Raw genomic sequence first — 27,444 nt, forward strand, 5'->3', positions numbered from 1 at the left:
CACACCCGAGCGGCGGATCCCCTGGGACGCGGGCGAAGCGGCCGTGGGATGACCGCGGGGTTGCCGTGGCGGCCGCAAGCCCGGCAGCCCGCCGGCGTCGCCATGGCAACCCGTAAAGCCTCCTCGCGCGCGCCCTCCCCCCGCCGCCGCCGCAAGCCCTGCTCTCGCGAGACTTGGCCGGCCCGGCTCGGCGAGGCCGAGGCGCTCGGGGCCCTTTTCAAACCAGCGGTAGCGGGGCCGCGGCCCGGCCACGAAATGGCGGAGAACGACAAGCCGGAGGCTGCGGCAGCTGCGCCGCAGCGCGCAACCGAGGACGCCGTCGCCGCCGGCCAGCCGCCGCCGGCGGCACAACAGCAGCAGCTGCCGCCGCAACAACAACAGCCACAACAGCCGCCGCGGGATGAAGGGGCGGCAGCAGCGGCAGCAACCGAGAGCGGCGGGGGCAGCGCTAATGGCGTCAAAATGTGTGTGCGGGGCCGGACCGGGGCGGAGCGGGGCAGCGCAGCGCGGTCGGGGCAGCGCGGGGTGCGGCGGGCCCGCCTAGGCCGCGGCGGGGGGTAGGCGGCCGGCCCCCACCTCCACCCCGCCGGGCTCCTCCCCCGCCGGGGCACGGATGCGGGCGGCGCGGACCCAGCGCGGAGGCCCCCCGGGGCCGCGGTGGCGGAGGAGGCGCTTCCCGGCCCGGTAGGCTCCTGCAGGGCGCACGGAGGAGGCCGGGGCCCGGGTCTGGGGGAAGGTGAAGTTTCGTGGTGAAGTCGCAGTCGGTGAGGGCTGGGCGCCTGCCCGGGGAGCCGCAGGTGTTGGAGGTGCGAAGCCGCCTCGGCGGCGGGCTCTGGTGGGGCCAGCACTCGCAGGTTCCGTGCCTGGTTTTGTTCACGTGCTCATGTCGTACCGTAGCGATGTGTTTGGTAAAACCTTTGAGCTAATCTTTGTTTACGTGAGAGTGGGAAGACGGCCCTGTAGTGGTTTACTTTTTAAAAAGAAAAAAAACAACCAAAGAACCCCCGCATACGTGCACAAACTTTTCTTGTAAATAGTAGCGTTATCATATATGGAATATGTAAACAGGGCCTTATGTAGCAGGTCTAAAAGGAACATAGTGTAAGGGAGCCAGAAGTACCGGCTCTCTAGAACAATACCGTGAGTAACCTTTTATGGGTTTGGTTGTTCTTGATGTCAGGCTTCGAGGGTTATTGTTCTTTACATTAACTAGATTTTGGCCTCATATCGTTGGAATATCGAGATCTAATCTTATTCGCATCTTGGAAGGAAAATACATTTATAGTAGAACTACTGTTGTGGTACAGTAAAGCCGTTGAGACCTGTAAAGTTTTGACATGTTCTAAGCAGTCCTGGTCCGATACTGTTGTGTTTGAAAAATGCATATGGGATCAAGTTCAATATAAAGCTGGAGGAATAAAGGCATACTTCATGCCTTTACTTGATTCCCTGTGACATTCAAATAGTTTACAAGTTATAAGTTTCACATTACCATAAAATAGCAGTGTGGGTTTTTTTGTTTTGTTTTGTTTCCTGAGCCTGGCCCTCAGCTCCCAAACTACACAAATTATGATTGAATTCCTGCAGGAAGATTGTCACCCATTTGCACCTTCAAGGCATATAATATTTTATTGCTATTTGGGGTTGCTGCTGTTAGAATAATGGCTTAATGTCTCAGTATCCCTCATTCTGTCAGCAATTTTCCTCTTTTCTCTCCAAAACTAATCACAAGCAAATTAAAAATCCCAGTCATTCTGCATGGTAGAAATCACAACTTTACGTTTGAAAATAATGCAAAGTTCTTGGTAACAGAGTTTCAAATCTCATTCTGTTGCATACAGTTTCCAGTTTTCCCCAAAACACGTGTACAAGGGATTAAGTTGTCAGTGTGCAGGTGAAATGTACGACTTTAAAAAAGTATTTCAGTAACCGGATTTGCTTAGCACTCAGGTTAAATTGGATAGGAATCCTGATCTCAACTTGCACATTTCCCTAAGTTTATTTTATTGAGCAGTGGAACTGTTCAGCACAACAAAGCTGAACTGATCTATGTGCTTTAGAATCATGTGTTGTAGATGTCTTGCATTTCTGTCTCTGCTGATCATCTTATTTGTATGGACACTTGTGAGCAGAGAGGTAAAGTTTAAAAAAGTCAGCTTTTAGGGCTGTCATGTTGATTTGTGATTATTTTTTAGGCTTTTGTATATTAATTAAATATACAAATGATGAGTTCATACAAAAGGTAAAGAGCAGAAATTAGTCTTGGTTTCCCCCCAAGAAAATGGCAATTCATAGTTTCATAGTTTCTGGGACAATTTATAGTTTGGGACTCTTTTTTTCTGTGGTCTGTAGGTGACTAACATGACATTGCTTTGAATGTATTGTTTGATTAAAATTATTTTTAATATTCAGGGAGGAGGGTAAGAGCTACATCCACAGAAGGTTCTCTGCCTCTAGCTTGTTCACTGGCCTGTTGGTTTTGGCAGATGAGTTTTACAATGATTGCTTCTTAATTAATCGTCTGTTTTCAGGAGGCTGGCTGTGATCCCCAGATTAAGTGAAGTGTCTTCTTGTTTCCCAGATTTAAGAGTTTATGCCAGACTCATATCCTCTGTGCTCTCTACTGGTTTGTACTGCCAGGTCTTGTAGAGCCTGTGTGTTCCATATTTGCTCTTCCTCAGCACCCAGGGGCTGTTTTCATAATCCTTTAAGCAGGAAGGAGCTTAAAAGGCTAAAGAGAATCCATTGTTCTAATCCTAAAATTTAAGGAAGAACTCAGATTTTACTAGGGTTCTCATTGGGCAGGAGTTTTGCATTCGCAAATGAGATTGAATTAGAAGGAACTGATCTGACTAGAAAACCTGATACTCTGGTCTTTCCCTCCCTGCTTCCTCCAACTGTTACCCCCATTTCAGCTCATTACACAGCCACACAAGAATTGAATTGCCACAACAGACAGGATGGTGTGGAGGAAGGATGATGCAGAGGGAAGCTGAAGGATGCGTTGTTGACTTTGAATGTCTTGAATTTTACAAATACTTTCTCAGTTGCTAATCCTCCTTTAATCCACTTGTAAACATAAGGACCGTGAAGTTCATATGAGTACTTCAAAATATGGGGAAAAAGTCATGGGAGAAATATGAAGATGTTTGAATTTATTCCTCCCTGAAAAGTGCCCAAGCTTGAGTAGATAATATGTTTAGCTTCGTGAAGGACTACTTGCATGTGCTCTTGAGTGCAAGACTGCTACTTACTCACTGTTTTAGTAACTATGCAGAGAGCTGAAAATGCTCATTTCAATTAATCAAAATTGGTGATCTTGCCATATGTTGTGGTTGTAAAACTGAAATGCCTGTATTGGTTAATTTAACACCAGAAGCCTTCCAAAGTGTCAAAATGAGATAAAAACTAATCCTTCTGAAATGTGGGAAAAATTGTGAAGATAGTGATGTAATTTCAGGAGGGTTCACAATCAATCCCTTCTGGCAGTCCGGTAGAACATTTCATTTTAATTGTTCTAAATTGAGTGGCTAATGCTGGCTTTTTAAGTAAACGTTTGTGTAAAAGTACTTTTTAAGTTTCTTATTAATTGTGGTGAGATTTGAGCTACGCTTTTATTTATATCTCTAGCATCTGTCTGGTGGCTTTATCACTGGATTCTTTCAGTTCAGCGGTTTACCTTTTTTAAAGTAACAATTCAGGCACCTTGATCCTCCGTTAGCATGTTAAATCACCTTGTGATAGTAACACTATCAAGAGTGCTAAAGAGTTTTGGATAGTTCATCAAACTGTTCAAAGTGTATAGTTTTATCAAAGTTGAGATTTGGGCTGCTTTAAAAGAAAGGAAGCAAATTTTCCTTCATTTTAATCTAAAACTAGAAAGATTTTAAAAGGAGAGCAGCTGCTGTTGCTAAATTTTTGTAATACTGAGGGCCAGAAGTCTATTTTGTTGTTGTTTCTGATGACTTAATTAGTCATAGATTGCAGAGCATGTTTTAATACACCTATTTCCTATGCATTTAGCAAGTTTTCAAACTCTAGTAGTGTTACAAGCAAAGAAAGTAAAAGAGCATTTGTTCTCAATTAAATTTCAATTTCGGTCTAAAAGCAGTCTGGCATAAATTATAAAAAATATGTGGTAAAATGTAATTTGATTTACAACCTATTAGAGTTGATTTTTATATATTATTATTACTATATTGAATGAAGTACACCAAGCTGTTTCATAAGTTAGACCATTTCAGCTCTCAATTCTGTGGTGAATATCATGAAATTTAACCAAATCTGATGTGAAAATTATTGAAGGATCAAAGCACGGGTGCTGTAGCTTATTTTTCAGATGAGTTTTATTTTGGTATTTGTAGTAGTTTCATAATACCATCTTGCTGAATCCTGACAGACATAATGGAAATGGAATGTAAGTGAAGTAGCAAGATGTGCTTGCTTTACTTACGGTAGTGAATACATTACTTTTTGTTTTAGATAAAGCAACATATTATGGAATTAGACTGGTAGCATGAATTTATTTTTCCTAATTTGAAAAGCAGCATTTGACGTCCTGGGAGTTCTAATAGCGTAGGAGGTGTTCAGCTATATATGTATAGGAGGTATAACAGTCTAATGATCCAACACAAGGCTAATGTTTGTTTGTTTGCTTGTTTTTTAAATGTAGGGATAATGATGAGGCGGCAAAAGAAGAGAAGGCACCTGTAAAAGAGAAGTATGTTGCAAAACCAAAGGCAATCCCTTCTCTTGGAAACAAGAATAGATTCCACCCCTATTCAAAGGACAAGAATGCAGGCACTGGAGAGAAGAAGACTATTAATCGTAACAGAGTTTTTATTAGCAACATCCCATATGACATGAAATGGCAAGCTATTAAAGATCTCATGAGAGAGAAAGGTAACTTATTCCTTATAATACACTTCACATAGAAAGGGGTGGAACTTAAGTGCAATGTATATGTCCTTTGAGCCACACAAATTTGATTTTACTTTTTTTTTTTTTTTTTGCCTTTACTTGGTACATCTATCTCCCTTCCCCCTCTTTCATCCGAGACAATTGCATTGCAGGGTAGGATGGGTGAATGAAGTGCTTACAATCTTCTGCCATTCTAGTGTGACAGTAGAGAGTATATGCATGACCTCATGACTTCTTAAAGAGATTGTGTTTCGTCTAGTTGTAGTCTCTGTAGATTTTTTTTTTAAGGGCTGTTGTATTTAAGCAACACATTTAGTGTGTTAACATGAATAATAAAGGACGTGTTTCAAAAGTTGTTTTGTATTTCTTTGGTGGAATCTGGCTGTGGAATTAATTTTGTCTGCATTGTCACTACTGCCATGACTGTTTGTCTGGAGATTTGTATTAAAAGCTTGTTACTATTGTTGCAGTTCTGATAGAGCAATCTTACTACCCCAAGTGTTTTATTTTAAGTTTGGGGTAAAATAATGCTAATATGTGAATTCTGTAAAAAGTTAGTTCTGTGTTTTCCTTGAAAAAATTGATTCTTCAAAAGTAATGCAAAGCACACTTGGCTTTTAGGCTGTGAAAAATGCCAAAACCCCGCCTCTGTAACTGCTGGTTTATCTGTTGTAAGGTGACATGACTATTTGATTGGTTTATCTACTGAAACTTCCTCCTTTAGAAAGTGAGTGGCTTGCTGTGAAATATTTGATGTGTAAATTTGGTTATTATTGAAGGCAAACTTATGATTGAAGACATTCAGGTAGAAAGTCACCTTAAAACAGGTGTTGTGAGTAGGATGATATATGTAACACTTTCCAGTGAACGTTGAAGTTTCATTTGTTAGGTTAAGGGACTGTGTATATCTGAATTTGTTCACCAACTATATCATACTGGCCAAAATATGATCTGTAGTATGAATTAGGTTAAATATAGTTGTTTGTTTTTAGCTTTTGAGAATGTGGCTGCTGCATATTTCTGAAAATTAGCTAAATTATATAGCCATTGACAGGAGGTACGTTGGTCTGGTTTTGATTGTTGGTGAATAATAGGTGCTTCTCTGTAGAGTTGTGCACAGGGACACAGTAAAGAAAGATACTGGTGTTTAAATGCATTGTCTCTTGGTATTTTCCCTTTGTATGTCTTATGTAGTTGGTGAGGTTACATACGTGGAGCTGTTTAAGGATGCTGAAGGAAAATCAAGGGTAAGTGCCGTGGGCAACAATCTGCTAGAGGTTTAAAAGTTCCTCAGCAGTTTTATTTTTGTATAATACCTGTACCAGTTATTGGAAAGTAAGTTTCATTTTTACACTGATTTTCGTTAAGATAGCCTTGAGGATTTTGTATTAGAAGTAGTCTGACACTTTCATGCAACTCAGACTAGCTGGCTGTAAAGGACAAAATACTTCTGTAATGTTAACATATGGCATTTACTTAATTCTTCTTTTTATCTTTGTTTTGGTACAAATCTGTTTCATATAAAGGGTGTTCAATAAGCCACTGATTTTACTTAAATTTTATTAGCGTAGTCTTCTCTTCTTGGGGCCTATGAGTATAAAATGTTAGCTAAGAATATACTGTGTGAAGTGCCTGATTCGGCAGCTTGCAGGGTTGGTATCTAAACACTGGATTAATGTATTTGTTTCCTTAAAACTAAATGGATGGAGATAGTTGGTAGCCAACAGAGTGCCAGCAATGAGGCACTAAGAGTGAAGATTGTTAAAGCTCCTTTGTCTTAAAAATAGTCAAAAGTTTGGCCAATCGTAGCTCCGAACCTGCAGTTGAGAATGTGAGAAATGCAGGTTGAGTCTTAACTGAGGTTGTATCAATTGTTGTACATGACTTTCTTTAACACTTGTTAAGACTAAAACATGCTGTCAGCTTTGCTTTACTTAAAGCAATCCTCAACTCTTTGCTTTATTAGAAGGATTCTGGTGCCGTTAATAAGGTTATTTTCTTAAAAATAATTTCTCAGTTATGCTAGTAATACTGAAGAGGTATGCAGACTCCTTGTTCATCGTACTGGTATACCTGATGTAGGTAGATTTGAATTTTGTAGTCACTGGGCAGCTTTTATGACACAATGAGTGTCTTGACTGGTTTTTGGTTATGTTTTTGGGGTTTTTTTCCTTTCCACTCTTTCCCCCCCACCTCCTCTCCCCAGTTGTCCTTACATGGATCTGTGTGGCATTTTTCCAATTCTGGTTTGGCTCAAAGAGAATTAAAAAAAAAATGTATTCTCTTGCATTTGAAAGGTATGTATGTTGAGAAACTAGGAGAAATTCAGCTTGACTACCAGTAAAGAGCATATATTATGGATTTTGAAGCTGAAAATAACTTGAATAGTTGTTTAACAGTGAGCTGGGATCTTTAACTGGAATCTGAAATGGTCTATCGTATGTGCTGACTGACTTTTTTTTCCTCTCTCTCTCTCTCTTTACATGTGATGACAAATTACCATGGATGTAGGGTTGTGGGTAAGTTTCTTTTTCTATGTGTGTAGAAACACACTACTATCCAAACATTCTGTTAATTTTAACATTCTAAACTTTGTTTGTTTTGTTCCCTCTAAGTGTGGTTGAATTCAAAGATGAAGAATTTGTTAAGAAAGCATTAGAAACCATGAACAAATATGATCTTAGTGGAAGACCCCTGAATATTAAAGAGGTATGGTTATTGCTGCTGGTTTTTATTTGAAACAATGAAGATACTATAACTACTGAGACAGCAACGCAGTGTTTAGAGCACCTTAGCTGTGTAATTTCCAGTTCAATTTTTTTGTGACATTTTCTTAATGGGCTAAAGTGCCTGTTGGCTTGCAGAAGGTCATGATACTAGCCAAGTGAACTGACAAAAAGTGTGTCCTAAAGTCAAAATAATATAATACTGTTTTTCTTTAAAACTTTAACTTCATATTCTTACTTAGTGTCATCAGGTCTTTTCCAACCTAAATGATTCTATGTTTACATTGCTTATCTGCTTCAAAATATGATGCAGAATGAGCTGAGTATCAGACTACTTCCACATGTGCAAAAATGGAGCTGGAAGTAGAGAACTTGTGTGGACTGGAAAGTGAAATTAATGTCAACATTTCTGTTGTAGTGTTGTATGATGGTGTCTGATGCAGTTCTTTTTGTCCTGTTGCAACTTTAGTAATGGTATTAATAAACAATAATAAAAAATAATTAAATTAATTCAGTTCTTGGAAGAAGGTGCTAGACTGACAGTCCTTTAGATTGAAATCTTTTCTACTTGTCCATAGGCTAGGTACAGCATGTGAAGTGGCAGTGCACGCTTCCTCAACAAGTGCTTTGCCAATATGCCTCAACCCTCATCTGAAAGGACCCACCTCTAGAGGTGAGGGAATTAGGTCTCCATGCTAATTCAGTTTTTGATCCCTCTGACATGGACAAGGATATTAGTTTATAATATTGATGGGTTTATGTAGAATTTCAAATAGTACCTTTCTGTTTGTGCCAGTCCTCTTGTTGATTATTAAGTTGGCTTTATTTTTGCCCGTGTTTCAGGATCCTGAAGGTGAACACGCTCGTAGGGCATTACAGCGTGTAGGAGGACAGTTTCCAGGAGGACACGGACCTGATGTGGCACCTGGAATAATGAATTTACCACCTTCTATTCTCAATAATCCAAACATTCCTCCTGAGGTTATCAGTAACTTGCAGGCAGGCAGGCTTGGGTCCACTATTTTTGTTGCTAATGTAAGTTTAAAACCGTATTTTATAACTATAATACTTGATCTTTGTAAAACATGTTATATTCCTGCATAATACAGTTACAATATAAAGAGGAAAAGGGAAATGATAGTGCACAATGAGTATATTCAACTAAAAATGCTGGATATGTATTCAGATTTTGGACATGAAAAAAGATGTTAAACTCTTGAGGCTGACATGCACTTTAATTATTGTACAGTCATCTGTTGATTCAAAATAAGATTTTATACATCTTTTCACTATCTATTTACAATTGCATTTTTTTTTAAATTAAATATACACTTCAATTTATCTTGCTAGTTACTTTAACTTAAACTGTTGTATTTGTTGGAGGTGCTTACTTCATAAATTCTTTATTTGCACAAGAGTACTATGTCTGCAAGGGGACTTGCGGGAGCACAGCTGCTCTTGACCAGAACCCATCAATTTCTCAATGTTAGTGTGTTAATTGAAGTAAAAGGTGTATATATATAGTACAAATTGTTGATTTTAGTTGACATTTTTGGACTTGGTTGCAGTGTATGTATATTACAAAATTCTGGTCATTTACATACATTGAGCATTTTGTGAAGCTGAAGAGTTACAACAGTGCAGAAAATCTCTTCCAAATGTAATGGCAGAACAGAAATGCACACTCAAAACACTAATATATTTCTGTGTGTAAGCTTGACTTTAAAGTTGGCTGGAAGAAGCTGAAGGAGGTATTCAGCATTGCTGGAACTGTGAAGCGTGCAGACATCAAAGAAGATAAAGATGGCAAGAGTCGAGGGATGGGAACAGTCACCTTTGAACAAGCAATTGAAGCTGTTCAAGCAATATGTATCCTTGGTTTTGAAAAATAATTGATCAAATATGATATGATCAAATATGATTAATGGCTTCTGATAGCGTAGTTTTGCAAATGGTGCTTATTTGCCTTGTAGCTAGTATATAGCGACTAGAGTGCAATACAGTAGGGATTACATTTTTAATAGTAAGTTTACTGCTAGAGTCTAAAAAGGTGTTCCTGATAATGTTGAACAAACCTAAAATATGTGGGAATGTGACATGTCTGAAACTAATTTTTATATACCTAACAGCTTATATAGCCTCTTCTGGCCTTTGAACTGGCATTCTAAAGATTAGGTAAGGAAGGATGAGACTCCTAAACCAGTGGTTCTTCTGAAATAGTTAAATTGTCTTCTGTAGTTAGGTTCCTTTACTTGCATTTCTTCAGCTATGTTCAATGGACAATTCCTGTTCGATAGACCCATGCATGTAAAAATGGTAAGTTGCTTATATTTCTTTCTACCTTACATGTCTCTGCCAAAACATTGAAAGGATCATAGCGTAACATCCTTGTCTTTTATCAGGATGACAAATCAATTCCTCATGAAGATTTCCGTGTTGCAGAGAGCAAAACTTCACAATTACCTCGTGAGTGCACACTTTGTTTTCTACTCCCTGGACTTAATATATGTTGATAGAGAGGCTTGGAACAGTTTAGTAGTACTTTTGCTTGCTGTGGTCTCTTTATGGTACAGAAGAAAATCTTTCTTCCAGTGATACTTAGTTTTGTTTTCAAGGTGGTCTTGGTGGCATTGGTATGGGACTTGGACCAGGTGGACAGCCCATCAGTGCAACACAGTTGAGCATGGGTGGTGGAATGGGGAGCATGGGTCCAGGAGGTAAATGTCTGGTCGTCATTGTTAAGTTTTACAGTTGTTTTACATTGTTACATTGTTAAGTTTAAAATTGTCACTTCTGTCCTTGGAAGAATGACATACTCTTGACAAAGCAAGCCTTGTGTAGTGTGCTTTTGAGATGTTAACTGTCTTTGCATTTTTTAAATCCGTTAGGATCTTACCCGTCTTCTAAATGGTGTTTGTCTCTCTTTGGTTTAAAGGTATGGGAATAGATGGTCCGGGATTCGGTGGAATGAATAGAATGGGAGGCGGTACGTGAAGTGAAGTTCTTTGCATTAATTATTTTTTTAATATTATATAGAAAACACTCTTCCTTATCTTACAGGACTTGCTGGATTTCGTGGAATGGAAGGAATGCCTAATATGGGAGGATTTGGAGTCAACCGAATGGGAGGTAGGTGAGCACTGATCCAGTACACTTAGTTTTCTAATATTTATTTATTAAAAGCCCTTCCTTCAGGTATGGATAATGTAGATGAGGTGAAAGGAAATACAGTCAGTGGCACGAGTGGAGGCATAGGAACTGGTGTGGGAGTTTAATAGGTACCTCTGGCTTGTGCATTAAACCCACTTCTATTTAAATAAGCAGCTGTGAAACAAGTGTTGCATGTGTATGTAACAGAATATTTTTGGGTTTTCTGCTTTGTTCTCTACAGAAATGTTCCGTGGTGGAATGGGAGGAAACATGGACAGAGATTTTGGTCGTAGTGAGATGGCATTGAACCGTGGTTTTGGAGATTCTTTTGGAAGGATGGGTATGGTAACTTAAATTTCCTGTGGCAGCTTGCAACATAGTATTGGAAGAGTTTTACTAGAAGAAAAGTCAAGAAAAGACCTGGTTTCATTTGGGCATCTTCCACTGTCCCCTCTCCCCAGTCATTACTGTAGGGATGTAGTCTGAGTATTTATTATAGCCGTTGCTTAGGATAGAGGTTGAAGTGTGGCCTTTTTTTTCCATCTGTAAAATACAAACAGAATCATGATTTAAGGAAAGCATTTAGCTTCATACTGTTAACTTTGTGAGGTATTAAGTCTTTTGGGTATTAAAGTATATGCTTCTGGTAATCCTGAGCAAGCTGCCCATGTATGACCTCCGTAACTTCCAGGAGTTTTCCTTTGCAAATGCATGCTGGAAAATTGTTTTTACTGCAAACCAGGTAGCATTGGATAGGAAAGGTGAATTTTGGTGCCCTCTGTTTTCTTCCTGACTTCTGAGCTCAAGCAGCTCAGAACGGGATTTATTGGCCTCTCCTGTAACTGACCCAGCTTTGTTTTGTTTATAGATGATGTCTTGTTGACAGAGTTCATGTTGTTACTTTTGCGTTCCCTCAAATGAGATACTTTTCTCTCTTAAGAGGCCTGGAAGTGCTTAACAGTAGAGCCTTCTTGTACTTCATTACTGTACTGTTACTTGGATGAATGTGTTATAGGAGATGGGTTTTCTTCCCCCTCCTCCCTGTTTTTCTCTCTTTCCCCCTCTCTTAATTCCTCACTGTGAAAGAGAAGAGAGGTGCTAAGAGCATAAGGTTCATCTGGTCTAAAAATTGAATTATTTTTTTTTAATTTGGGCAAGTCATAACGAAGGGTAGCTCTTGTGTGCTTCTCTTCAAGCACTGGTAATTGTGTAGTAGTGATAAGAATGTAATAAGCTTGTCAGCTGAGTTAGTCTTAATGTCTTGGAATTAGTGTCTTGGAAACCTCGTGTATGCTCTCACTCTCTCTACTTGCAATACAGGATAAACATCTGTTTCCTGAGTGAAAATCCAAAGCCACTTCAGTTATAAATGTTCATGCAACCAATAGATTTCTGAGTCTTCTGGTGACACATTGGTTTTGAAATGCATGAATATCACCACTGTGAGAAACTGATGTGGGAGTCATTCATTCAATAGATCCAGCAAGCTTCACCTTACAACCTCTCAGCAATCTTACCATTTAAATACTGTTCTGAGAGCCAAGATAAGAGTTTCCCAATTTATCCCTAAGTAATGGAAGGAAATTGTAGGGATTTACAAATATAATAGTTAATAGATACTGTGTTTAGTTAGGGAAGACCCTAGTGTCCTCCTGTTACAATGTTTAGGTTAATGGTATCTTAAAAGGGAATGCTGTGAGTGCATTTGGCTTTAGTATCCTGCCAGTTTCAGGGGGGGCAACTTACCATAGTCTTTGACTGGGCTCTGCCATCAATTAGTGAAAATAAGGATGCTTGATTTGCAACAGAATTGTTGGAGTTGCCACTTAAATTGCCAGAATTTTGAAGTGTCTGAAAAATCAAAGGTTGTGTCATAGAGCATCACCAAGCATATAATTTTTTTGTTGGTGAAAAGCCAGTGGGGGGGAAAAGTACAGGTAAAGGATGTTTCTAAGGCCAGAGACAGCTGAAATCTTGCTTATTAGGATTATTTGAGCTTTCAGGTCATGTCTGGTGGGGTTGTGTGTGTGTTGTGTTGGTGGGTGGTTATTTTTTTTCCCTAAGTGCATCTTAGACAGTTGGGAGACTTCTTTTTTTCCCTTTTAAAGGAGAGTGGGTTTAATTGAGATGCCTTCACAACTGAGGTTTTCTAGCTCTGGAAAGGTGGGGATTTTTTTTTCTTCACAATTCGTTTTAAGGGCAAAAACCAGTCATGGTGACAGCAATCTCAATTTTTAACTTGATGTTTCATTGCAAGACCCTCTCTGGCCTAATGAATAAGTATTAAGATCTTCCTCATACACAAACTGTTAGCTGAAGTACTGAGAGTAATCCTGCTGGTGTTAAATATTGGTAGTTTTTTTCAACAGGCTAGTCCATATTTTTTGAAGTCTTTGGTATGGCTATGACAGCATGTTGTCTGAGAGGAGACAAATATTTCCCACAAGAGACTGGCAGGGAACAATTGTTGCTGTTTTGAACTGTGTGGAGAAAATGAATTTAATGGAAGACTCAGCAGTGACCTTCTTTTAGATATTAAAACAATGGTGTCTAGCCTAAACATGACAGTTACTGATTTATTTTGCTGTAAGTAAAAACTGAGCTGTTTCTCTTAGGTACGAAAATCAAGCAAGAAAATGCAGCTGACAGTTCCACTCTGTTCTGCAGTGGCAGGAATGTAGTTCTTTTGAGTTTCTAAAATTCCAGAAGTTCCATTGAGATTACTTTCCTTAATATTAGCACTTCAGTGAAAAGAATTATTTTTACCCCACTCTAGAATCAGTCTCTGATACCGTTCTGGAGATTCCACGGTTCTGCCAAGCAGCTTTATTAAGTATTAATTCCCACCAAATTCCATCAATTTGCTCTTCACATGCAATACAGGCAGACATTGGGAGAGCTGCTCCTATCTTTTGTGTATGTTTCTTAAAAGTGGGAGTAACTAGGGCATTTCTGTACTATGAAGTTCAAATAAGATGAACCCTTCAGTTTTGAGGCTGTTCTTCCCAATGTGGGAAATGGCTCATTTAGTTTTAAGATGTTTGAGCTGCTGGTAGACTGTCAGGGGGGAGAAAAGCTAGAAAGAAATCAGAGCGGCTTAAATCCCATAATAGAGAAGGAGGAACTAATGTTACTTACTAGATGTTTCTTATTTAGTTTGTTGTGTAGAAGAGAATTGCCAGGTAACATTGAGATGAGTGCACTTCATCAGTGTGTGCTTTGTTGTTGTCGCTAACTGGTGGTTTCAGTGTATGTCACTTTATTATTTTTTTCTGTTTAGGTGGTGCAATGATTGGTGTTTTTGCAGGAGGAATGGGAGCGCCTAGCATGGGCCCAGTAAGATCTGGAATGAGTAGGTTAACCTGTTTCAATAGAATGTAAATGCATAGGCAATGTAATGATATGGTGTACATGTAATTCTATCGTGATTTTTGTTGTAGTGTAGTGTTTTGCCAGTGCTGGAAGAAGTAGTATTCTGTTGCATGTGACTGCAGTCTAATAGGTTTTAAAGATGTTTTGTTGAGGTAAAAGTTCAGAGGAAAACTTGCTAATACAGCCTTTCCCTTAATCTTAGTTTTGAAATGGTTTTAACTTGTGGTTTGGAGGGAGAAGTGATTCAAATAAACTTGTGTTCCAGAAAAAAGACAAATAGGCAGAGTTATTTGTGTGAACTTCATGAAGCTGAACTTCAGTAACCTCTCATAACTGAAGCAAAAAATCAACCTTGGATTTTAAATTATCACTAGATTATCACTCAGTTTAATTTTGCTCCAATAGCAAGTTTGTATTACAGCAAATGCCTGAGTTCCTCAGGCTAGAGCAGATGAGAAACTAAAATCTCGTGTGTGGCAATCTTGAGAGGCGTAAGGCTTAGTGAAGGTCCCTCATGAATGATCTTCATAGTTTTGCATTACATAAATATTTAATTATAAATCCAGAAAGAGTATAATAGGATATTTGAATGCATTGATCTTAGTTCTTTATATAATATACATTAATGTATTTCATTGCATGTCTCATAGGAAAGTCCATGCTCTTTGCCGTACTTGCAGTAACATCTATTCTCTGCAAAATATGGATTCTCTAGAAGATTGTGTCATTAAATGTGGCTCCATTAAGTAAAGCTGAATGTCAACTCAAGAAACAAAATAAACAATAGTGTTTATGGTCAAATTATCTGTATCTTAACATTACCACAGTTATTTACTTGATCTCTTTTTGGTACAGGGTATCAGATTTTTGTTAATTAAACTGGACAGCCTTTAAATCTTAATTCTTCACTTGTGTTCAACAGTTTACTACATTAGATGGTGTGACTAATAGCTTGATGCAGTTTGTTTTTTACTTTTGTTTTAGAACTGACACTTTGTATCTTCTAATACTTTGACTTAAGATATTAGCCATGCTACTAGATAAATCACTGCATATAAAGTTATTTTTTATTACAGCAGTTTTATTAAAGTTATTTTTCTTCTGACACAAAAGTTTGGGGTTTTTTTTTTTACAAATTACTTCTGTATCTATTACTAAAAAGAGATTTTTATTTTATCCTCCTTTTCTCTGTGTAGGTGGTGGAATGGGTGGTATGAACAGTATGGCTGGAGGAATGGGAATGGGGATGGATCGGATGAGTTCTGGTTTTGATCGTATGGGACCAGCTATGGGTGGAGGCCTGGACAGGAGCATCGATATTGATCGAGGATTTGTGCCTGGCCCAATGGGAAGTGGCATGAGAGAGAGATTAGGCTCTAAAGGCAACCAGATATTTGTAAGAAATGTAAGTATTTGAATACATAGAAACCATGAGATTCTTTTGTGTGCGTGTTTGATTACATGCCCCTTTTCTCCTTGTAATATTTTGTTATTAATAATGCTTTTTTATTCTAGCTTCCTTTTGACTTGACCTGGCAGAAGCTAAAGGAGAAATTCAGTCAATGTGGTATGTATATGAATCTTATGCCTGCTCAGCTCCATCGACTTCATGTTTTATATGGTGTTCGTTAGATAAGGGCAGGAAGGCAAGGTGTTGCCTTATCCTGAAGAAGAGTCTGGCTAGCCTAATCTTTCTTACTTCCCCCACCTTTCCTGTGTTATATAAATAATTTTTTAGGCATGACATAACACATGAGACCAAGGTACAGTATGGGCTATGTTGGCTCTGACTGCTCATCTGCTATAAACTTTAACCAGTTCCATTAATAAAATTACTCTCTGAGCCTTCTCTTTTTTGGAGCAGGTATTAGTTATCCTGTGGCCAACACAGAGTATATAGTGTAGCATTTATTTTGAGACAAATGTGTGCAGAGACCTGGGCCTGTCCAGGTTATGCATTACTTCCAGAAATGGTGCTGCGTCAAATCAGAGTTAGTAATTTTGCCAAACTGGCAGATTGTTTTTTATGCAAATTAGATGATCCTGATTAGCATATTTGCAGGCTGTAATGCTTCCCCTTTATGTTAAGAAATAAAGGCCCTTTTTATGTAAGATAAAGGATTGCTACAGATATCCAATAATTCTTTCTATCTAATTCAGAAAAGTTGTCTTTTCACAGAAGTAAATGAAAAATGAAGCTTGGGTGTAGAAATACATGATTGCTTTGTTTTGCAAATGCACTTTCAGAATGGGAAGCTTTAACTGAATTACAGATGCCTTTTCTTGTTTTGGAGAGGCAGAAAAGATAAATAATTTTAAACATACTACTGATACCTAAGACAGTCTTCATACAGCTTTTTGCAGATTCCATATAAATTAGAACTTGCAGTTCAACTATGAAAAATTTTCAGGTGTTCACAGTTGTTTTTTTTTTGTAGGTGGAGGATATAGCAAAACAGTTGTTTTTTTATTAAGTCATAACTGCCTGTGCACCTTTCACATAGTTCGGAATTTATTTTTTTTATTATCTCTTCAGCAACTAACAGATGTAGTAATTATGTTGAATTGTTTTTAAGAATTATAAGCACAAATGTAAGCAACAGATTGTATTCATGCCAGTATCCTAAGGAAATACAAAGACCATGTCTCCATATGTTCAGTTTCTTTCAGTGAAAGACCAGTCTTCCATTATATGATATTTAAAAACAAAAAGCTATGTATTTTAGGGAAATGTTTCTTGTTCCTAGTGGCATTTGGGGGCTCAGGAGTGGTGTGCTACAATATACCATAAGCAAAAGCTCATTCACTCCAGGCATTGAGCATTTTCTGAGGTACCAAGACATCTACATAAAAATGTTGCCTCATGAGTTGTGTGTCCAACCTCAGGAAAACACTAAAGGAATTTAATAGTGCATGCTACTTTTCCACTACTCCTAACCTGGTAACTTTACTGTTTTAAAGGCTCTAATTTTGTTCTGCAGCTTCTTTACAAAATTGCTTGAGTGTTATTGCTTGATACATTGCTCTGATGAACATGGTAGACTGGATTGAACTATAATTTGGTTAATGCCTGTCAGTAGTCACACTTCTGGCAGTGTCAGTAAATGAAACACAAAACTTTCCTGTAGCCTTACAGGGCACTTTGTTTCAAACTTGAGGTCAAATATAGGCATACTTCATCTTAATGCTAGTGTGAAGGAAAGATTTGAAACAGTGGACCTTAATTTGGATTCTTCACTGCTCTTTTGACCTGTGTCATCTTCCCTGAGTAAGTGAATATACCATCAGTCTGAAAGTGCTAATTTCATATGTCCCCTTAGATTATAATTTAAAATGCCTTTTTTTTTTTTTTAAATCACTTCTGATGAGTTCTTTACATTGTTAGTGCACCGAAGACTTGAAATAACTGCTGTTTAACTTATTTATTCAGGTCATGTAATGTTTGCAGAAATAAAAATGGAGAATGGAAAATCAAAGGGCTGTGGAACAGTCAGATTTGACTCACCAGAATCTGCTGAAAAGGCCTGTAGGATAATGAATGGCATAAAAATCAGTGGCAGAGAAATTGATGTACGCTTGGATCGCAATGCATAATTTAAAACTGTGTGTTCAGGAACATTCCTATGTCTCTTTAGCTTCTCTATCCTAGTAAGTCATTTTTAGTAACATTGTATGCTTACAAAAGCTGTAAAAAGGAACTTTTAAATCCCACCAGCCTTTAACAGTATAGTGTTTAATATACTGTGATACTTGTTAATTGAATCTTACTATGTTTGGTTTTTAAAGACAATTTGCCTGATTTTTGTTGTTTTTTTTTTTAGAGGCACTGAGCACCTGCAGGTCCCTGTAGACCATAGAAGCTTTGGATGCTCAGCGCCTTTGGAAAATTAGGCCAAGTGTCTCTAGTCATTCAGTTTAAATGAATGGTTATACTGTTTTTAATAAAATAAGCCATTTTCTCTGTTAATCTCAAGATTGCATAGTGGGATTTGTTTAGTGTTTTCTGATTTTTATCCTTCCCCTCCCCTGCGTTATCAACATTGCAATGTAAAAACTAGATGTCTTTTTTTCAGAATTTTGGTTTTATATGTGCGTTGTAGTCATACAGTAATTCTTGACTCTAAAAGAAAGGGCTCCAATTAGGCTGTGATATTTTTGTTCTACTTAATATTACTTTAATGACGTGACTTAGTTCTGTAAATAAGATTTAGAGCCCAATGGGAGTTTTTGAATTTTTTTATTTTATTTTGACTAAATGAAGAAATTGGTCTTTCCCTCCTGCTTTTATTTTTTTCACCAGTATAATCACTGATTAAAACTAGTTACCACAGACCCTTGTAGGATTGTTCCCTATGATGCCAAGTTCATATAAAATTGATAATATAGTAAATACTAGGTACAGTACAAGGCAAATTGCTCCCAATTTTTTATCTATTTGCCAGCCATTCAGGTGAATTGCCAGAAAAATAAAAACAACAGAACAGATAAGAGAAATGGCTGTGTATGTCAAACCACTGCTGTTCACTTCTATGGGTCCCGATGTATTTATGAAGGCAGTTTTGATAAACCAGGGTATTCCCAAACAGAGCATATCAAATACGTTGGATCCTACGATGTTAGACATAGCCATATCTCCATTTCCTGTAAAAGAAGAAATACAAATAAGTCTGCTTAATTGCATTGTGTGAAATCACCAAACTATGTTGAAGGAACAGACTGTCACCTTTTCAGACTTCTCATGGAAAGAACTATAGCCGTGATTTTACAGAACATGGTTTTGGGTACCACAAGCATAAGAAAAAAAAAGTCTCCCTAAATCACCAGCACCTGCACAGCTGCACTTAAAATAAGCTAGACAGGCTATTATAAAATCCAGTCATGTTTAAAATACCAAGACCTACAGTTGCGTTTTGCAGTAAAACTGTGACACTTGATCAATAACAGATCAATCTAGAATACTTCTCTGAGATACTTTGAGAGGTTTTTAAATGTCTGAGCCACAGATTCTTCAGGTAAGCTATTTATTTATTATTAGTAAACTTAAGCTCTAGAATCTGGAGCAAAAATTCTGAAGTTACTCCTTGAATTTCTGGAAATGTTTATTAGAGTTCGTTTTTTCATAGAACCTTTTAAACACATCCATTGGAATGAGCCTGAATACTAAAATTACCTTTTCGAGCCACCAGCACACTTGCAACTGTATCTGGTACACTTGTTCCTGCTGCTAGTAATGTGAGACCCATTACTGACTCCGGAATTCCCAGTGTTTCACCTGCAGTTGATAAATAATGGTAGAAAATGCAAGTATGTTTTTAGTTTAAGTTTCATCCAAAGAAATCGCTTTGGACTTTGTTTGCTGGAGAAAGGATTAGTAAACATACAGTAATTTCAAAAGGAATCTGTCAGCTAACTTGACTAAAGATGAAGTGACTGAACCATGAAGTAGTTAGGAACAACAACAAAGAAATGTCATCCTGTCTTTCAATCAAATAAAAAAGAAATTGTAGTATAGTAACCATCTTAACAAGTTTCTCAAAGACCTGAGTGGAATGTCTCCAGTGGTCAAGACAATACCAATTATAATTTTTTTCTTTCAGATACTGTAGAAGTTTAAATATCTAACAATTTATTCTTTCTTGCCCCCGTGCCCCCAGTTACTGGAAAATACAGTAGTCTTCTATGGTTTTGGGCATCTCATCTTCAGTGCTCAAAAGTCTCATGAAGCAATAACACTTAAAATCACCCACTCTTTAAAGGGGGAGGAAAAAAAGCATGTGGGTTTTCTTAGGGAGGAGGGTCATTAAGATCATTACTACAATACTGTCTCAACTACATGGCTTTACTATTTCACTCCAATTAGGAAGTTCTTTTGCTGGATTTGGAAGAATCAAAATGGAGAACTTTTATATGACTTCTAAGTGCAAGTAATCCTTCAGAAGTATGAGCTTCTTTAGGTAAATACTGGTTTAAATTAAGAAAAGTTTCAAACTCTTATTAATTAAAAAAGCAGCTTATTTTTCCCCACTTTTTTTAGCCTCACATGTCCAGTAAGCATATTAATTTCTCATTTAAAATACAGTGATTCAGATCTTCAGAACTGTTTTAGCAGTTGTACCATTCACAGTCATCAATATGCTGAAGTATTTGATACCTCTGTTCAAATTATTAAGTAATTACTTTTTCTAAAACTTTTATGTTCACTAAAAAGTATCTAAATTTTTTTGAAATCTGAATTCTTACTTGCAATATTTGGACACTTCATAAGAACAGTTTTCTTAAGCTAGGTCAGCAATGCTTCCCTAGTACATGCCAGCATAGTCTAGCAGTCCAGTAAATTTATGTTTGAAACTATCTGTTGTTTCAGAGGGACTAACGTGATCCAGTTGCACAATTTGTACTGGTATTTATTCTTCCATCACTCCTAATGTAAGAGTTTTGTAGGATGGGGAACCAACAAGGTCAGCTTTTATAAACCATGCAGGCTGGAAAATAATGGTTCATGCCAAGCAAGCCAAGGTAAAATATGAATAAACCAGCCTTATGTACCCAACAGTACTTTCTAAGCCCTCTGAAGGTTATAAGATTGAATCTTAAACTCAGGTGAATCTAACTTTTCTTTTTATTAGAGAGATTTATTTTCTATTTAATGCATAGGATTTTTTTTTCTGGCAACTGACCATAAAGAGAGGATGGTCTGATATTTCTAGCCTTTAGCTAATTTTGTGTATCAGTAGCAATACCTTGCTCTAAGTAGTCAAATTTTCTTTGTTTTTTGACCATCAAAATTTAGTCCCCAGCTATGACAACTTTGTGACATTCTGATAAGCTGTTTATGCAATGATAGAATCTTTGAGTCACTCTTTATGAAACAACCTGGACTTGAATATAATGTGTGTGTGTTTTTTAGCATTTTAATGTGTAAGTAGAACATCTTTGACCTAGAAGTAGTGGGCCGAAGACCCCAATACTGCTTGTGATGACTCTTCAAAGCGGACTAACGCTAATACATTATTTGAATTTCCAGTGTACCTCCTTTCATATGAATTAGTGCTTTGTCTAGCAGAACAGCAGTAACTTCCATTTGAATCCTGTTTCAAAGGCATTCAGACAGTAAACCCTTGCTCTTTAGATACAAGTGGAAAATTATTTGACCAAGGATTGAACCTGGTGGATGTTATATCCAGCCATCTACTAGTAATTTCTCAAAGGTTTACCAAATGTGGAGGTCTGTTTCTGCACTGAACAAGGAGTTATTCATTGAACATAAGTTGAAAACAAGTTTAGGATGCTGAACTAGCAGAATACTTCAGTAGGATTACTGAGCTATAATGTGAAAATGACAAGCTTTGTAACATTTCTTTCTTGTTTAGAGATTTGTTTTCTGCTTGTTCTTAAAATTAAAAACTGGATTTTTCTCAAGCTGACTGGAGAAACAGTGAAATGAGACCTTTAGTACCTTAAGATATTTTTAAGAGAATGTTTTTACACACAAGTTCATACCCCTTCTCTCACTTAAATGGAATTCTTTTACTGCTTCACTTTATGATGCAGATTTGTAAGAGGTATACATACACACACACACCAAGAATGTTTAATAAACACATGATGCTATAGTTAAAGTAGTACAGAATTTGGGAGGTCTTTTTGGCAGTCAATTTAATGACAAATCTCATACTACAGTGTTCAAGAAAAATATAGGCATAGAAGTAATGGATCTTTTACAGAACCCTGAAGCTTTACTTCCAGTCTTGGTGGATTCCATGTTTGTCAGACTTCAGCATGACAAGTTTATTGCTGTGTATCTAATTGTTTCATTTCATGAAGCAGTTTTCATTAAACAGTCTCTCTTTAAATATAAGCTGATTTTTGTAGCTATGTGAACAAATTCTCATTCATATGATGGTAAGCAGTTTGAAGCAGCTAAACTCTAAAGTGGTTTTCATTAGATGGAAGAAGGTGGCAAACTAAGTAAACATAGGTTTTTGTTCTTTTTACAGCAAAGTATGTGTTGCTAAACTGACTGTCAACTGTGGAAAGGAAAACTCTTCAGAGAGAAAACTGATTTTTCAGTGATTCTCAATTGGTTGATTCTGTATAGCAGCAGCATTTTAGGTACCTACCTGCTATTGTTACCATCCATACAAGAACGTAAGTTATTGCAGAAATCCATGCTGCTGAAATTAAAAATGTCACCATGAACCAGTTCTTCCAAAACTGTCTTCTGCAATCTGGTATAGTTAAATAGAGTAGTGTAATAATAGGAAGGGATAACACCCACAAAATTCTCTTCATATCTGCTTCAGGCATGGTGAAGATGCTTGGATGATCTGTTGAAGAAAAAGTATCCATTTTTAATTGTAGCGTTAAGTTTGAATCCACAGCATACAGTCATATTGCTGGCTTCTACTTGTGAGAATACTGAAAAAAGGTGAAAAATACTTCCTTGAGTTCTAGCTGTAGTCTTACGTCAGTACCTACATCACACTGGACAAAACTCTGAACTCAAATGTTATTACCATGTTACTAGGAGAGAACTAAGGTAGATGAAAAATGAACTTTTCTATAAAGGTTTACATAAAACGTTTACCAAGAGTAAGTACCAAGTGCTGGTTTTGCCCAAGTGAAGAGGAAACTGATGATTTGTGGCCACATCATAGCTATTCCTTTACTTCTGATATAATGCATGTTTTGGGCTATGAACCTGCCATTGTCATAAGAAAACAGTATATATTAGTGCAGTACCAGTGTGTCTGTGAACTGATAACTGCATTTACAGGCAGCGTTCCTGGGAAGTTTCACATGTGCACAGCAGAGACTGATGGAAGTCTGCTGTTCTAATGGGACACAAATGAGCAACTATCCTAGCATTCCTCTAGCAACTAACTTCATATAAATACCACCACTCTGATTTTGCTTAATGTTATATTCCAGGGAAGAATGACAACTTACTTAATATACTATGCTGGAGTTCTTTTGTGAACAAAATCTTAATAATATCTCAGAATTTATTCTTTATTAGAACTGATGCAGACAGGCATGCAGAGTGCTAGGGACAACTGTAATAATACTTATACCTTCAGAGATTTCATCAAGCCCATGCAGGCTATCTGAGAGTTGAGAGTAGTCCAGCTCATCTTGAAAAATTCCGCTATCTGTTCTCGAATGTTGATGAATTAGAGGTCCACTCTCTTCCCTCCATCCAACAAGTGGTTGCTGCTCAGCGTTCTGTTCCATAGCTTTTATAAAACATGTACAGCAGGGACTGAACTTTTTCATGAGGTATTGGTTGATTTTAATGTCAAAACATAGTACCAGAATATAACACCCATATATCAATAATAAGGATGCACTTTCATACCTAGAAGAAAAGACAGATTTTACATAACATGTAATCTAAAAACCCCCAACTCTAACTTGTTAAAATGGCTGGTGTAATGGGGGGAGGGGGGAGAGAGAGAGAAAATTTGCATGAGTAGCAAAAGGAAAACACACAAAAGCATCTATTTGGAGTTGTATCGCTGGTGTCATGGAAGTTCTTGAGCGCCTCCATGTCTTTCAGCAGTTTGATTAATTCCCCTCCCCTGCAGAATCTTGTTTGTGTATTGTATATCTGCATGTTTTCCAGGGGATCTTACTGATTGAACATCTTACTGATGTTTGCGAAATTCAGTCTTCATGTGATGGTTAAAGAGAGGGATAGTATGTGTTATTTTGAGTTAGAAACTTCAGAGATTTAGTGCTGGACCTGACTGACTTGTTGAGACAACAGGAGTTTCAGTGTTGATGGAAGAGAGTTAAAACATCAGAAGCTCATGATCTGCTTCTGGCAGGCAAGTGTTTTTCTTAACAGAGATGCTATCAAAGGAAAGGCTTAAAAGGAGTGAACTATGAAGACTAATAGCTATGCCAAAACAGTGACGATAAAAATCGTGAAGTCGGTACAGACAGAGCTATGCAGATCAAACTTTATAAATATGCAGGGTTTGAATGATTAGGTAATAATCTTTACAAGCATTGTGACTTTTCTTTCTTTTAAAGCCAACAGGATGTTTATTTCTGTTAGTGAACGGCAGTTCAGGCTACTTGGGGTTTGGGGTAGTTGCTTTGTTTGTCAAAACACTGTCTCACTAATCTCCAGTCAACGTGAATTCAACACTACTTGTGCACTTACCAGTAAACTCTGTTGTCAGATATCATCGCAAGGACCGCCGCTACACTAATTGTATATGCCAGACAGTCTCTAAGCAGCGGCCAAAAGGATAGCCTCGAAACCTGCAGATCACAGATTCATTTACTTTTCTTAAACTTGTCTGTAATACTTTCACTAAGTGCTGTAAATGCTGCATCAATATGTTGTTTCTATATTATGTAAAAAGTAAAGATTCTTAGGAATGACTTAAGTATGATATTTAACAAGTTAGTGTTTTTAAAAACTTTCATAGCAAGCTATCTTAAAACTGATTACATGCTGGTTTTGCTACTAAATAATAAACTTGACAGTTGTCATAGTGAGTCTCTCTTGGCTTTTGTTGGCAAATCAGAAAAGATAACCATTTGGCTCTTAGGAGCAGAACTATCAAAGTTGATACATACCACACTGGAAAACAGCCCACAAGCAGCAGAAATACCAAGAAGATTATAAATGGCTGATCCAAGGATGGTGCTGACACCGATATCTCCCTTTGTCACGAAAACTCCTATAAGGAAAGTGAGTCTCTGGTATGTTTCAGTTTAGCATACAAGGAAAACTAGATTCTGAGGAGTCAAAAAATGTATGTCTCTTACCTAAAAAAGCAGTGACAAGCTCTGGAGCAGAGCTTCCAGCAGCCATAAAAGTTGCTCCAGCAACATCCTGAGAGAGGCCAAGGCCTGAGGATAAAGCAAAAGGATTGCTTAAAACAATAAATCCTTCAATAGTCTGTACCCATTACTTGTGTTAGTATATAGTGTTAGAAGCCACTACAGTTTAATAGAACAAACTTTGCTTACTTTCATACAGTTAATGCATTTATTTAAAACTGGTAAAATAATATACTGAAAACAGCCTCATTTATCCGCCTAATTTATTTCTAACTTTATTACATAGATTAAATACTACAAAAGAAGTATTGATAATAGAATAGATTTAAGCATGATCTTAAAATGTAAAATAGGCATATATATGTGGGCTTTAGCTCTGTTTCATATGGGTAATAATTGTGGGGAAATTCCTTGGCCTCTAGTGTGATATTTCTACATGACCCGTATCAAGTCTGTCTATCTTCCAGGGAAATTCATGCTACTGTGTCTTCATATACCAGAAATACTAGTTAAATTCAAACCAGTGCCATGATCTTAAAATCAAATTTTCACTTCGTATGGAAGTGTAAGAGCCTGTGTCTCACTTGAATGAAATGAGATTTCTGTTCTGGTAAGTTGACTGTTTCTGACATGTAACTCTGTGGATCAAGTTCTGCACGCTAAGAACAGGGACATATGGCTAACTATGGAAAAAGTCTGACAGGCTTATTGTCAATTAAGAAAAACACCAGCTCTACAGCAATGTTTAAGCTTACATTTTCTCTAAGTGTTCTGGTCTGGAGAATGTTTTCCAGTGTTCATGGATGAGTTTCCCTAGGGAATTCTTTTAAATCTTGGCAATGAAAAGCTGAACTCTTAGGCAAGACCATCTCTGTAACTCAGTGGTCTGTTGAAGCCAGGCGAATTATTACAGGTTGGTTAGATTTCGTAGAAGGTTAGTAACTGGTATTCCTTTCCCTCCTGTATCATACATACCTTTAGTATGTAAACAGTAGCTCATCTGATACTTGTTTACTACTTTGAGAGGAATACAGAAACTTGAGCAAGGTACTTAATCGCCATGTTTTAATATTGGGGAAGTTTTTGGCTTCTTGGTTTGGTGTTGTGTGTTTCCCGCTACACACACACTTTTTTACCCCCGATAGTACTGCTCACCGCAAAGTTGCATCGCCAGCGTAGTTAACATGGAGGAAGTTTTAAGATCTTCCTCCACACACAAGGAAAGCAAATTTTAAATGAATGCCCATGGAGAGTGTAATTGGAGTATGTTTTTTCAATATAATACTGATACATTCTATCAAATATTGTTTTGATAAGTCTAACTATGCAGGGAGACTCTGAACTTTCTTTAGTTTTGTCTCCAGAGCTCTCTATCTTTGAGGCTTTTTAAAGAGAAGTTCTACTGCTTAGTTTTACAGGGGAAAGATCAGGATGGTCACTTACATTCACTGATGATCTCTAGAGAAGGTAGGAAGTAGTCATCGCACACAATGGACACAGCCAAAAACATGTAAAGTATGATTATGAAATAGATGATGATTCCTCCATCCTTTCTCTCCTGTGGTGTAAAAAATCCTCCAGGAAACTCTGACGATGAAGAAGGGACACAGCCCGTCCTGTTTTCTGAAAATCGAGTACAAAGGTGTTACGCATCCTCATACCTTTCCGTTTTTCAGGCTGTAGGAGTTCTGTGGATTAAAGCCAAAACTGGAAGGACTGCTTCAGGGGATTTCTTGTCTTTCAACTAGATCTGTTTTTCACCTGGGGACAAGGACAGCTGCAGCGCCACCGATAAAGCTGCAGCACCGTCCTCAAAACGCCGCACACCTGGGGAGGGGGGGTAAGGCAGCTGGTGCGGGGGCAGAGCGGCGGGCGGGCCGGGCAGTGCCGGGGGTGAGCGACCCCCCCCCCGGCCCCGCCGGCAGGGCTCCCTCCCTACCTGCGTCCGCGGCGAGGCGCTGCGCCCGCGCTCCCCGCGGCGGCGGCTGCCAGGCCGCCAGCAGCAGCAGCAGCAGCAGCGCCAGCAGCCGCCTCCGCGCCGCGCGCATCTCGCCGGTCCCGGTGCCGGTGCCGGTCCCGCCGCGGCTCGGCTGGGCTGGGCTGGGCGTGCGCGGGAGGCGGCGGCCGCCGGCGTCACGTGGGGCCGCGTCCCCGCCCCGCGCGCACTGGCCGCCCCGCCTCGGCGGGCCGGGGGGCTCCCCGCAGCGGCAGGGTGTTCGCGGTGGGGTGGGCGTGGGGGGGCTGCTCCCGCTCCGCCTTTGCGGGGCGGGCGGCGGGGTCTGGCCGCCGAAGCTGCTGACCGCGCCGCACAGGTGCTGTGCGAGCGTTCGGAGAGGTAGAAGGTGAATGTAAGCTTACTCGCCTCTGTCCGTTTTCTGCTGTGACAATTCCTGTTCATTCTCGCGGATCTACCAAAATTCCCGCGGTGAGGCTGTGCGAGCACCTGGCTCGTCCTTGGCTGGGGAGGGAGATGTTC

At 38.7% G+C, this 27,444-nt stretch overlaps 2 protein-coding genes across 2 annotated transcripts; one reads left to right on the forward strand and one right to left on the reverse strand.

Moving 5' to 3' along the window:
• Window positions 1-161: 161 nt before the first annotated feature.
• Window positions 162-18,135, forward strand: MYEF2 (myelin expression factor 2). Its single transcript, XM_064456379.1, has 17 exons — window positions 162-464; window positions 4,673-4,902; window positions 6,115-6,167; window positions 7,432-7,439; window positions 7,536-7,629; window positions 8,490-8,681; window positions 9,362-9,515; window positions 9,913-9,962; window positions 10,049-10,112; window positions 10,262-10,363; window positions 10,582-10,632; window positions 10,707-10,775; window positions 11,038-11,136; window positions 14,077-14,148; window positions 15,365-15,573; window positions 15,684-15,735; window positions 17,599-18,135. Exons 1-17 carry the CDS (start codon window positions 256-258, stop codon window positions 17,760-17,762), a joined length of 1,872 nt encoding a protein of 623 aa, XP_064312449.1. The 5' UTR covers window positions 162-255; the 3' UTR covers window positions 17,763-18,135.
• A 351-nt stretch (window positions 18,136-18,486) lies between these two features.
• On the reverse strand, window positions 18,487-27,108 carry SLC24A5 (solute carrier family 24 member 5). Its single transcript, XM_064456380.1, has 9 exons — window positions 26,908-27,108; window positions 26,412-26,591; window positions 24,954-25,037; window positions 24,762-24,865; window positions 24,340-24,440; window positions 23,243-23,526; window positions 22,289-22,495; window positions 19,339-19,440; window positions 18,487-18,809 (listed from the first exon to the last, which is right to left on the reverse strand). The coding sequence occupies exons 1-9, from the start codon at window positions 27,014-27,016 to the stop codon at window positions 18,487-18,489; spliced, it is 1,494 nt and encodes a 497-aa protein (XP_064312450.1). The 5' UTR covers window positions 27,017-27,108.
• Between the last annotated feature and the right edge of the window lie 336 nt (window positions 27,109-27,444).

The sequence above is a fragment of the Phalacrocorax carbo genome, chromosome 7, assembly GCF_963921805.1.
Source record: "Phalacrocorax carbo chromosome 7, bPhaCar2.1, whole genome shotgun sequence".
Lineage (NCBI taxonomy): Eukaryota > Metazoa > Chordata > Aves > Suliformes > Phalacrocoracidae > Phalacrocorax > Phalacrocorax carbo.